The sequence below is a fragment of the Siniperca chuatsi genome, linkage group LG9 (assembly GCF_020085105.1).
Source record: "Siniperca chuatsi isolate FFG_IHB_CAS linkage group LG9, ASM2008510v1, whole genome shotgun sequence".
Taxonomy (NCBI): Eukaryota; Metazoa; Chordata; class Actinopteri; order Centrarchiformes; family Sinipercidae; genus Siniperca; species Siniperca chuatsi.
The window spans coordinates 18,566,722-18,579,370 of record NC_058050.1 but is presented as its reverse complement, the minus strand read 5'-3'; the positions used below and the strand labels follow the sequence as shown (position 1 = coordinate 18,579,370).

The 12,649-nt window shown below is 38.7% G+C and overlaps 1 protein-coding gene across 4 annotated transcripts in view; it reads right to left on the bottom strand.

Annotated features, from left to right (window-relative positions):
* The window catches only part of cdkal1 (CDK5 regulatory subunit associated protein 1-like 1), a 256,133-nt gene that overhangs the window by 110,261 nt on the left and 133,223 nt on the right, over positions 1 to 12,649 (bottom strand). For all 4 annotated transcript variants that reach the window (XM_044208561.1, XM_044208562.1, XM_044208560.1 and 1 more), the window contains exon 9: positions 8,098 to 8,264. In XM_044208561.1, the coding sequence (XP_044064496.1) occupies positions 8,098 to 8,264 (167 nt within the window). The remainder of the gene's footprint in view (positions 1 to 8,097; positions 8,265 to 12,649) is intronic.

The window sequence follows — 12,649 nt, the reverse complement described above, 5'->3', positions numbered from 1 at the left end:
GGTGCACCATTCCTGTTATACATGTGTATTAGCTACCAGTAAGGTCTGACTGATGATAACTGTCATGTGCAGGTCACAACAGGTACATTGAGATAAGGCCATACACTCAAGTCCTTTTGAACTGAGCAGTCTCTGTCTGACCTGCTCACCGACACAATTGTGAAACTTTTCGATTTTCTCAGCATTATGATTTGTTACTGCATATGCGTGTCTGATAGTATGTCTGTGTCTGCACTTGTTACTTGTTGCACTAAGCACATTGACTTTACTTGTAATGAAATGTGCTATATAAATACGATTGCTTTGCCCTGCCTTGCCTTTTAGTATATATCCTGGTCCAGTGTATAGTATTATGTATAGTAATATGCTGCTCGGTCTCATTAGGTTCACTGATGATGATAACGCCCCAAAGACCGCAACAGAGCCCACAGATTGTATGTGGGTGCATGCATTCATGACTGTGTGTTGCAAGGGTGAATGACATGCTAGTTTGAGTAGCAGGACACTGCTGATGGCAACTGGGGATTAATCTATAAGGGGAGGACTTTCCATTCACACAAGCCATTTATCATGTGTATGCGTCTGTCTGAAAGAGGGTTTCCCATCCTCCAGTGATTATACAGTACACTGATATGAATCTCTCTTGTTCCCAATCCCTGTCGAGTTGAGGCCTTTTCAGTGTTTGACTGCTGCTGACAGTTTAGTGAGTCTGAAGTGAAAATTATGCTGTGATGAGGAAGATATCACTCAGCAGTGATCAGTGGCAAAAATTAAAGTGCAGCTTTAATGCCTTTGCTCCTGGGTGGATGAACTATCCAGCTCAAAGCAGAATTCAACAATTCATCTTCATCTTTGGTTGATCAGCTCAGATAAACACATAAACCAGAAAGGATCTATCTTAACTGGCTTAGCTCAAAGGATCTAATATCTACTCCCTCAAATCACATTCGACTGAAAAGAACATTTATGGAAAACAGAGAGACAGCAGATAAAAGGTGGTAGCCCTAAAATGTGTGCTCACTGTGAGCTTGGCGCTCTAAATTCTGATGTTAAAACATCTCTGTAGATTCCAAGTGTCAGAAGTGTCCAATTGCCTGTATATTTAGAAATAAATAGCTTAAACATCTTAAAACGCATTAATTAATGAAAATTTCCACATTCATTTCTGTATTTTTCACAGCAATTGTAATTACTATATTTGGCAGTATAAGGGTTATAACGCTGTTTGTTCAGACACTGAGGAAATAACTGGTAGTATAGTAATATATCTATGGCTTGACAGCACTTGAGAATCAAAGCAGTGAATTTGGCACCAGAGAGAGGAGAATGCAGAATGTGGAATTTAAGAAATAATAGAAATATTTTAAGATTTGTACAAAACATCAAAATTCAAAATATGAAAGGAGTTGATTAAATTTCTCACTGATTGTTCAGAACAAAACCTGCTGACAATACACAGTACTGGCAAAAAGACAGAAGAACTGTGTCTTATTCTGTGTAGTTTGAGTGTGTGGTACACACACCGGAAACATAACAAAATTATGCCTACTTAAAACACTTTCTGTCTCAGAATGCAACGACAACCTTGATGTGGAAGAGCTAATCACAGCAAGAAAAAAAAGTTAAAATAATAATTGTTGGGGAACACATGTTTTACTTGCTATTTGCGATGTCTTCAAACATTTTGCATTTGTAGCCTCATGGCATGCTTCAATTCCTATTGGCTAAAAGAAAAATACAATCTTACAGTAACTGGTAAAGCAGTACACTGTCAATATTAGTATATAGCGCATACTTCATCATATTCGTATATAGTAAGGAACAAGAACACACTGGTGATTGCCTTATAGCAACACACACAAAAACATCTGGATTCCCCAGTGTGCCAACACACAGACAGAAAGGGTTACAGTCTGGTTCAAGTGAACATTCTGAAGCAAACCCAGAATAAGTTGCACCTAACTGCATTCACACACACACACACACACTCACAGACATATACACAAACCCACACATAACAGTATTAACAGGGTTCACCCAGGGGAGTCTGTAGAGAAAATGATTCTAAAAGCCATTCCCAGGATAATAAGTCAGGTCCCCATGTTTGTGCACTGACACACACAAGAACACAGTCGGTGGGAACCATATTCAGCAGCAGATAGAGAAACTGAGCTCCCAATGGTATTAAACATTTCAAACACTTCAGGCTGCACTTGATTTTCTCTGGAGGGTATACAGAGCCTGCAGCACCTCACAAAATGCAGATAAAATCTATGTATTGCACAGTAAAAGGGCAATTAAGTGCATGTGTAGCATTTGAATGTCACACTGTATTATGCTGTGTGTATCATCTGACTGTTGTGAGCTGGAAAAAAATGACACAGATATAATATTAAGCATTTTGGAATTTTCCATATTGTTTCCTCATTATAATGACTGCGTCAAAGTTTGTTTTCAACAATTTAAATAATGAAACAAGCCAACCAAAAATACACCAAAACCAAAATGCATGACGGCACTATATGGATAAATGTTTGCTGCAGTTGTGGAATACATTAACAAATTGCAAATAATTCAGTTTACTCACAACCACTTTTGTTGTCTTAATTATTTTCACTCCTTGGGGGAAAAAAAGTCTAAAGACTATCTAAAGCCTCAACAAAAGGCTTCAGATACTCTCAAGATCAGTTTTAAATGAGCAGCCGGCATTTAAATCTCCATCTTTCAGAACTCGCCCAATAATTCAGAAAACATAATTCCCTGCAGTAAGTCAGGACTCATAATTTAGAGGCACATCAGAATAGCTTTACTGTGAGCACTCATTTGGTGTCAGGTCCCTCATACAATGCTACATTAGGTCTCTAATGTGAAGAGGCTCCTAAAGGCTTCATTAAAATGAAAATGGTCTGAGAGGGTGTGTCTGAGTGTGTGCCCATACAGCTGTGCTTGTGTGCACATCTGAGCGTGAAGGTGAGAGATGTGTGCGAATATGTGTGTGTGTTTTCATGTGTGTGAATGCTTGTGTCCTGGGTACGAGAAATATCAGCCGATGCAGAGGATGGAGTTTTCGCTTTGTTACGGCTATTTGGTATTTTGTCAACCTTCCCAAGGCCCAGTGCGGCTCAATCAAACTGGGAAAGGTCACAAATCTCTCACTGTCTCTGGAAAGTAAATGTAAATATGAAATAAAAAAAGTTAAAAACAAACAACCATAGAAAATGTAAAAATAATTACAGATTCTGTGAAGTCCCTTGTAACACAGTAAGAAAACACTTTTATGCATGTTTAAGATTCCACATGGTTAAAAACAACATCTGACAAAATAAACTTGACTTGTTATTTTCTTCTTATTATTAATATTATTTTTAATGGATGCATTTTTAAGACATTGGGGAAATCTATTTAGTCACAGGAGACACTAATTCACATTTTATGTTTTTGCAAAATGACATTTTAAGTTTGCTTAAAATTTTTTTTGCAGTCAATAAAAACCAACTAGCGAGAACCAAGGATAGTTGTACAATTTTGTTTGACTGTATTTAGAAGATTTTGGAATTGAATTTGAGTGAAAAAAGCTGAGCAAAATGTTAAGTCTCTCTTTGCTTGCAACACTATAGTGTCACACCACTGTTTCACAGAGCTAACTGTGGAGTGTGTGTGAACGGCATATCTGATGTATCTCTAGTCAAACTGAGATGAGCTCTGTGGAGGATGTTTAATGGACAACTGCTATTCCATTCATCTCAACCTGACTGATACGTACGAGGAGGCTACTTTCACACCTCATTTACTGAGTCTGCTAGCATGTTAGATTCAATCACACACTCAGGCTCGCACATGCATCTGCATGCACACACACACCTTATATGATTATATGTCCTACTGCACTTTTGACAGCCGCTTAGCCATTTATTGACAGACGGATGGACACACAGACAAATAGATGGACAGATAGACAGATAAAAAATGCTGAGTTTAAAAATAGAATGTCTGAAGAGAAGAAATGACAGCAAAGTGAAAAACAAAGAAGTAGCATTGTTAGAGATATTTTCACTTGCAACTACTCAAGTAAAAATGTCCACTGACAGCACGATGCAATCAACTAAAATGTCAGAGACAAGTGGCCCATGAGAGGTGATTGGGCCTTTAACTGCTCCAATCAGCAAATGGTGCTATAAGGCTGTCTACATCTGTCAGAAAAAACAGGCCGTACATAGGCAGAAATTGTGTGTTCTTTTGTGTGCTGAGCTGAGTGAGTATGTGTGAGATGGGGTGTTCTTTTAGGGGGAAGTGGAGAGGTTACTTGGCCTTTTCAGCTTCAATCACAGCCATTAGGTATGATGCTGTTATATAAGCACTGGTGTTCTTCAAAAGAAGACAGCAGGTTATAACTTGGCCTTTACTTAAGATGAAGGATGAATCTACTTCGGAGATTTGGCCTTCATCGTCATCACACCATTCTTATTGCTGTGATTACCACCATCATGAGAGGAATTGGAAAAAACAGACAGAAGAATAAGAGGCGAAGGAAGAGTAATTAGGACGAGAAAAACAAGAGTTTAAAGGTGGGAGAAGATGAAAAAATTAAAAACAGTGACAAGAAGAATATGGGGAATTACAGAAGAAACACCTAGAAGGAGAAAGGTGATCAGAGGGAGAAAAAGCTAAATCAAAGAGGAAGAAACAAGAGAACTTAAACTCAAGGAAGAATGAGAAGGAAACTTTCAAAGAATTTTAAAATAATATTTTTTTTCTGGCAAGTTTCTCTATTATGTGCTGGGCTCACAATCATTGACAATAAATGGGAAGTTTATAAGTAGGACTAGATAGAGAAAAGGGAAATGGGGGGGAGTGGTGTGATGAGGGGCTGGCAGGGGAGAGGATAAAGGGTAAATGGGGGACAGGAGAAACAAAAGACAATGATAAGTTAAAGAAGAACACTCTTATCTTTCCTTATGTAGGTTAATTGACTGAGGAATTAAAGCAAAAAAGATATAATTCAATCCAATGCATGGACGTTAACAATGAAAGGGCCAATAGCATATGAAATGAATCTTAACACACACACACACACACAGACACACAGATCAAGCTACTGTGTCGTCCTAGTATATTTCTAATTATCAGTTAATTGTTATTCCCTATCATTAGGAGGGTGGTTTTTTAATTGTAATGTAGCCAAGCAGAAAGCCTACCTATACATGTGGGGGACAATTAGCCACCTCCATTAACCCCTGGTTAATTACAACCTCCACTGCTGCTTCCCACAGCACTTTCCCTCTCCTTTTTACCCCTCATCTCTATCCCCGGGCCTTCATCCCCATTTTTTTCATTTCTGCCCTCATTTCATTCATCTATGATCTCCAATCTTCCTTGATTGTTTGATTCAAAAGTATATCTGTTGTTAACTTCCCTGGCTTTTTTTTTTTACTAAAAAGTTTTGTTTCATTTTAGTTTTCTAGGTTACCATCACACTATTTCAGCCCTCAGTGTCCTCCTTTTCTCTATTATTATTTCTCTCTTATACTCTTTCCAAATGAGTTTCCTCAGGGGTGCTAAAAGACAAGCGAAACTATAGTAATAAATGGTTTAAAATGAGTGTTGACATATGAACCAGAAACATTAAATACAATTAGAGGAAGCAAATACCTTACTTATGTCTTCATCACTTTAACCCAAAATCTCCCTATTCAGTTTCACTCTTTTCTTGTAATTATCCTCCTCCATTTATTCATCTTAAGTTGCCACCTCAAATGTACAAAACCACAGCCCTACTGTGGAAGAATGTGGCAACAGTTAAGTATTGGGCTATACAGCCTCAAAGTTGGATTATTACTGAAAAACAAAGCTAAAGTTGTAACCAATTTCCTCAGTTACCAATTATAAAAAGCAGAACACTGCCTAACTGTAGCTCCAGTTTGTAAGTAAGTAAAGCTTTATTTGTATAGCACTTTTTAAAACACACATTTACAAAGTGCTTCACACATATACACATGGGAAATATAAATGAATAAATACATAAAAATATATTACAATACAAAACATAACTGAAACAACCCAAAACATATGACAGGGATGGAGATCTATAAAAAGGCTTGCCTATAAAGATGGGTTTTTAGAAACCACTTAAAGTGGTCCAAAGATTGAGCAAATCTAGTAGTTTGTGGAAGATTATTCCAGAGGGTTGGGGCTAAAACAGCAAAGGTATGATCACCTTTTGTTTTGAGGTTGGAGTGGGGATGGATAAAAGGCCGAGATTTGGGGATCTGAGTGGTCGAGAAGTGGAATGAGGAACGAGGAGATCAGATATGTTACTTGGGGGCAAGGTTAAACAACAAAATCTTGTAGTTTATTCTGAATTTTACAGGAAGCCAATAGAGGGATGCAAGAACAGGGGTAATGTGGGACCGATGGCTAGTTCTACTTAGTAGCCTGGCAGCTGAGTTTTGGACCAACTCTAAACTATTTAGAGCATCTTGACTAAGGCATGTGTAGAGGGAATTACAATAACCTAGACGGGAAAAAATGAAAGTGTGAATTAATAGTTCAAGATCCGTATTAGACAAGATACATCTGATTTTAGCGATACAAACAATACCCCATAATGACAACGTGAAAGAAGTTTGTTTGAAATCTTTGCAAAATAATTAAAAATAAAAAACAAAACAAAAAATCACATGTAAGTATTTACAGCCTTTGCTCAATACTTTGTTGAAGCACCTTTGGCACCAATTACAGCCTCAAGTCTTTTTGAGTATGATGCTACAAGCTTGGTACATCTATTTTTGGGCAGTTTCTCCCATTCTTCTTTGTAGGACCTCTCAAGCTCCATCAGGTTGGATGGGGAGTCTGGTGATACACCACATAAAGGGAGAGTCTGACAGTAGCTTCTCATGGCTGCTAGGAGAGAGGGTTTTTAGCAGAATGTAAGGGTGTAGTTACCCTTTAAGCTCACTTTGGACACCCCCAAATAAAAAACTTTAAAAAGGTCAGAAATGGGTACCCTGCTGGCGTATTTTTATCGCCACAATCTACTCATCCTACTGTAATTCCTATTTTGTTTTAAGCATTGTGGAATCAAACATAATAGCTGATTTGTTTAAGCCTGCATCAGTTTAATATTTTAGTCTGTAATGTCCCTGGTATACCTTGTAGGTATGCTAAAATCTTTGACTTCCTGGAAAATCAGGTCATTTTACAGGTTACACCATGGTGTACCAATAGGTGTACCTAAAACACTATATTCTCTTTCTCAGACACACAAAAACACATTTCACAGCATTCATAGTGACACACATAGTGTAACCGCATGGAGAAAACCCTAGTTGCATCCTGCTGTCTGGATTTTATTGATTTTGACAACAATGGAATTGTGACAGATGAGACAGACCACAAAACAGAAACATGTTAATGTTTCCTAGGTCCTCCTACTTTATTTATCCAAATAATTTGGACAAATGAAGGACATTTTTCAGTAAATATCTCCTCTGTCTCCAACGAACCCTTCTGCCATTCAGTTTTCTCCTCTCTCCAAGTTGATTTGTCTGAAAGTAGAGGCCGGATATGTCTATTGTCCATTGATGGTGGAAAATGGTGATAACATGCAATACCCCAAAACTTCCAGAAACTATTTATTTAAAAACATCTCATTTAAATGATAGAAAACGCACGTCTGTCAGACAGAGACAGACATACAAAATAGGGGGGGTTAAAAGAGAAATAGAGAGAAGGAATAACAATGTCCATTGTTCCATTAGGGAAGACAATAATGACTGATAAAATGAGGTTGCTAAATAGGACACAATGGTCCTTAATTGACTCATTAGGGAGAGAAGAGAATGAACTGCACTAATGAATGTGTATGAGCGCTGCAGCTAAACTGCTTGGTAAGCAAAACAGAAAGGCATTTAGTTTATTAAATCTAGGCAAAGCAATATTATTTGTTCACAGAAAGGGATAGCACAATAGACAATAGAGACAAAAACAAAATGGTGAAAAGGAAAAGTGCCTAAGTATTTTAGCTTTATTTATCAGTGATGAATTATCATCTTTGATGGTAATTCTGGGTAAAACCGTGTGACCGTGATCTTTGCATACCTCTAGGTGTTCCAGGATATATGGTGGGTTGGTCATACCCAGCCTCAGCATGGCCCCTTCAGGAATCTCCTCTACCAATCTCCACAGCAATGTGGGCAGGTCTGTCCCTATGTCTCTACCATAAGCTCCTGTGTCCTCACTGGTCAGCCAGATCTCACACACTCCCTCTGGAAAGAGACATATACACAAAAACAAGGATTAAACATGCTTGATAACTAATTAAGTGCCAGGGGCCGTACATGCAAGGAACCTATTGTTTTTCTAGAGATTATTGTTATTATACTTTTGCAACGCAGTTTTGAGGGCCTTAGAACGCTCTGCAACTCACCAAAAATCACAAAGTTCTGCAGTAATTGGGCTCGGACATGGCCAGGGGGCTCCATAGTGCCCCTAAACGCACAGCATGGTTGGGATAAAGTATCTTTGATCTTGATGTTCATGAGATTTGGTGGGATCATTGCTCTCATCATAATGAACACACTGTACATACACGCTCTGATGATATGAAGCAAACAACGACACAGCAAGTAATATAACTAACGTTAGCTAGGTTGTGTCGCTACAGTTGCTGCTGCAAAGCTAACAGCCAGAGAGGACGAGACGGTTTCCCAGAGGCAGCAAACTAGCTCCAGACAGCGATACTCACAACTCTCCTGCTACTATAGCTAACATCACAACAACAGCATATCTTGGCAAACTAGAAAGTAAGCTGAATGTCCATGGGCAAGTCATTTAAAGTTACCTGACACACAAATCATGGCTGGAACGGCTGGAATAGTGTTGCGTAGCTTTGTCCGAGCCACTTTGTTTATTTCCCATTTACAGAACCAGGGCTGTGTACAAACACCTGTTTTTTCTTTTTCAGTGAACAGACAGCTAGCGGACCGTGAGGAGATATTTGCTGAATTTGACAAAAAGATGTGTATTTTACTTTAAACTTTACTGACTTGGTTAGAGTTATCCATGCTTTTATCTCATCCCATTTGGACTGTTTGAGCCAGAGTTCTCTCTCCCCTGATCCAAAATTCAACTACTTTATACCAAGACTTGTAGATGATCTTGCAGTTCAAGAAAATAGGATCACATCACTCCTACAGTATGTAGACCTCCCTTCCCCAACTACAGTTAATTTTAGAACTGACTTAAAAATGTCATTGATTAAACTTCACAGCAAAACACTTTCAGGTAGTCCTCTGGTAGTGGCCTCCAAACTGCTCCAATGTCCAGGCAGAGGTGACTCCACTTTTGCTGCCCTGGCTTTGGACCACATGATATTTACATATACCAATTTTATTTTTTATTTTTTACAATTACCTGAATGTTTTTTTAAAAGTCAGTTTAATGATGATTAACCTACATTTATTCAGGTTTCAGCTATTATTAGAATACTCTTTAAACACATTCCTAGTCTCATCCATGAGGATAAATTGATCAATATGGATGTGGTTTTAACCACATTGGCCAGCCCAAGCGACAACGCTCCCCCACCATCACAGCAGCTTCTCTAAAGTATTATTATTTCATTACCTTTTGGAGTCTCTTGTTGTCATTGCCTAAATGCTCCAAGGCTTTGGCAGAACCCAGCTCATGACAGTCACTGACAAGTATTAAAAATACCCATCTTATAAACACGCATTCCAGGAATGTGAAGGTCACAGACAGCAAGAGGGGACGATCTACCGGCTTCATGCTATATTAGAGCAACACTCACTGCTAGAGCTTAATGATCTAACTGTCATTTGGCTGTAGGTCTGGAAATGGTTGAGTATCTGCTTAAGCTATGTGTTAAGACATATCATATCATGCAGGCACACAAAAATACAGGGGTTGCAGGGGCACAAGCTCAAGTACACACAGGCACACACAAACACACCATACAACCATCATTATCATTAGCTGCGCAGAGACAGACAGAAAGATGCATGTGGTCATTCAGAGAGTCAAGATGGTGTGTGTGTATGAGAGAGAGAGAGAGAGAGAGAGAGAGAGAGAGAGAGAGAGAGAGAGAGAGAGAGAGAGTGTGTGTGTGTGTGTGTGTGTGTGTGTGTGTGTGTGTGTGTAAAACTGTGTATTTAAATGTGTGCATAGGCCAGATAGATTAAAGATGATGACAGTATAATTGTCCGGAGTGAAAGAGTTTCCAAAGCTCATCATCGCTGGCATTAAGTTGCACAAATGATTTCTGGAGCCAGCCACGTCTAAAAACACTATTAAAAAAATCCATCAATCACACGTGATCAGATCTAAAGGCTAACACACACAATACAAGAATGCATTCAGGATATGATGTTTGTTTGCCTCAGTATGCAATTAATCAAAGACATATTTCACATTGGTCCAATACTCAGTAATAGCCTAGTTCAATAAATGTTCTTTATCATTTATTAACTCAATCAATTTATTTTACTTAGAATGTAGGCTCTGTTTTAGCAATGTCTCCCTTCACAGAAATGGAGCTACCTATCTACTGTTGGCCACTGAAGAGCTATACTGGAGGACCTGGAGGTCAAGCTCTATGCAGAGACATGTTATCATCAGCTATCATTGATTCATAATGAAAGAGTGTCTCTGCTTAGCAACATTAATAACATGGTTGATTTGCTGCAGTTTTTTTTTTTTTTTGTATAATCTGGGTTGCATTTTTCATCTTTTTAGCCTGATTTACGGTGACAGAAAATTCCCAGGGCAGCTGATGTCAGCTTGTTTGGGCTAAATTATACCAATCCCTCTGCCAAGGTCTAACCCTTGCCTGCATCATCTGCATCCCAGGAGTGAATGTATTCCTACACCCACTACACCAGCAGCATCACTTTCTACGTCACAGTGCTGTCCCAGAATAATATTGGCCAAGTGGTGTCTTTATAGAGACCTGCATTAAATTGGCCTAGGAGCTAAATTGGTTCCTTCCAAAATAACATTCCTGTGATTCCATGCACATAATGCTGCCAAGATAGTAAAAGCTTGTGTATTGTCTGCTATTAAATACCTCTTGTGATTCCTGTGTTAATTATGTTTTGAACCGGGCGATGCTTTGGAAAAGTCTCAGGTGTTTACTCAAGGCCACAGTCTTACATAGATCTCCAGATAAACTCAATAACCTGCCCAGTAATTTGCCCCTTTGGCCTGCTTCTTAGTCCCTTTTGTATTAGGTGTGCCAATGGTGTTATTGTTGGCCAAAGACAGAGAAAGTGGCCGTTTCATCAGGAAATGTTAGCTTGCTCTCCATTCTCTATCTGCACTGATACACACTACACAGCTGCTTCCTCTGGTTTTGGTATGTGTGCAGTGGAGAGGGGGGTCATAGTGGTGCAGGACTGAAATGTGTCAGTGTATCAGGCACGTCAAGATTACTACAAAAAACTCATCACCACAGGAGTATTTTGCAGGGAGAAATTTGTAAATCTAATAATGTTCGACTCACTATTTTTGCTTTTAATATTGTGCTTTAAACCTGCAATAATTGTTAGAATGACAGCCTTTAAAACCCAAATAGCAAGCCAAATGGTGAAGCAGAGATATTATGACAAGCTAATAATTTCAATGTGTGAAATGTTTTAATTAAAGATGGTCTAGTAAGTAGGGAGTACAGTTTGTGCCCTGCAGAAGTGTCCTTGAGCAAGCAAGACACTGAACGTGTACCGGTTTAAGAGGTGCTGTTCTGTAGCTGACCCTGACCTCTGACCCTGATGTCAAAGGGAGACAACTAAAGGAGAAAATATAATGTGGATATTGGTAATGTGTTATTGTTACTGTTATTAACAGAAAAATGAAAAGCTGTATCTCTTGAAATAAAATTTCAAGTTTGCACTCTGCTTCGACCTGTGTGTGTTCATATTACAAACCCTTCACCAAACCCCTTTTTTCCATATCACCTTATGGTGTAGTTTGATGTCGGAGTAGTTATAAACAAGGGTGGAGAACAGGACACTTTTCCTAAAAGCTATTAGAGAGAGAGAGAGAGGAAACAGCTGTGTGTATGTCTAAGCTGCATTTGTCTTTGTCCAAGAATAACACCATCAGCATGTCTGACAAATGCCTTACACATATCAAATAATCATCACTCCAACTCTCTGCCAAATACTTGTTTGCTGTCTGTGGGTGTGTGAGAGAGAGAGAGGGAGAGAGAGTGTGAGAGTGTGTGTTTTGATCGTTTCAATGCCTGTCTACATGATGAATTCAGGTCAATGCCCGTTTGTATGTATGTTTTGCTATGCCAATGTTACCACTTTGGGCTCTTAAAGTCAATAAGCGAAAAAGTAAAAAGCAAACAAAGAATCCAAAAGAACATAAATAAATGAAAAAAACAACAACAACAAAAAAAAAAAACCCAGTCCCAACCCAGAATTCGAGGAGAGGGCAAGGGCAGGGGAATGTCCCCTGCCTAGAACAAATTTATCCTAGTGACAAGGATGTAAAACTGGTAGCTATGGTTTATGTTGGTTATGTGAACTAATCCATTTCAGATTCACAAAATTTCTTAAACAAGGAGGAAAAAGTGACATCTTCAACTTTTTATTTTCTAGATGTGTACTTATAAAAGACCTGAATTCAG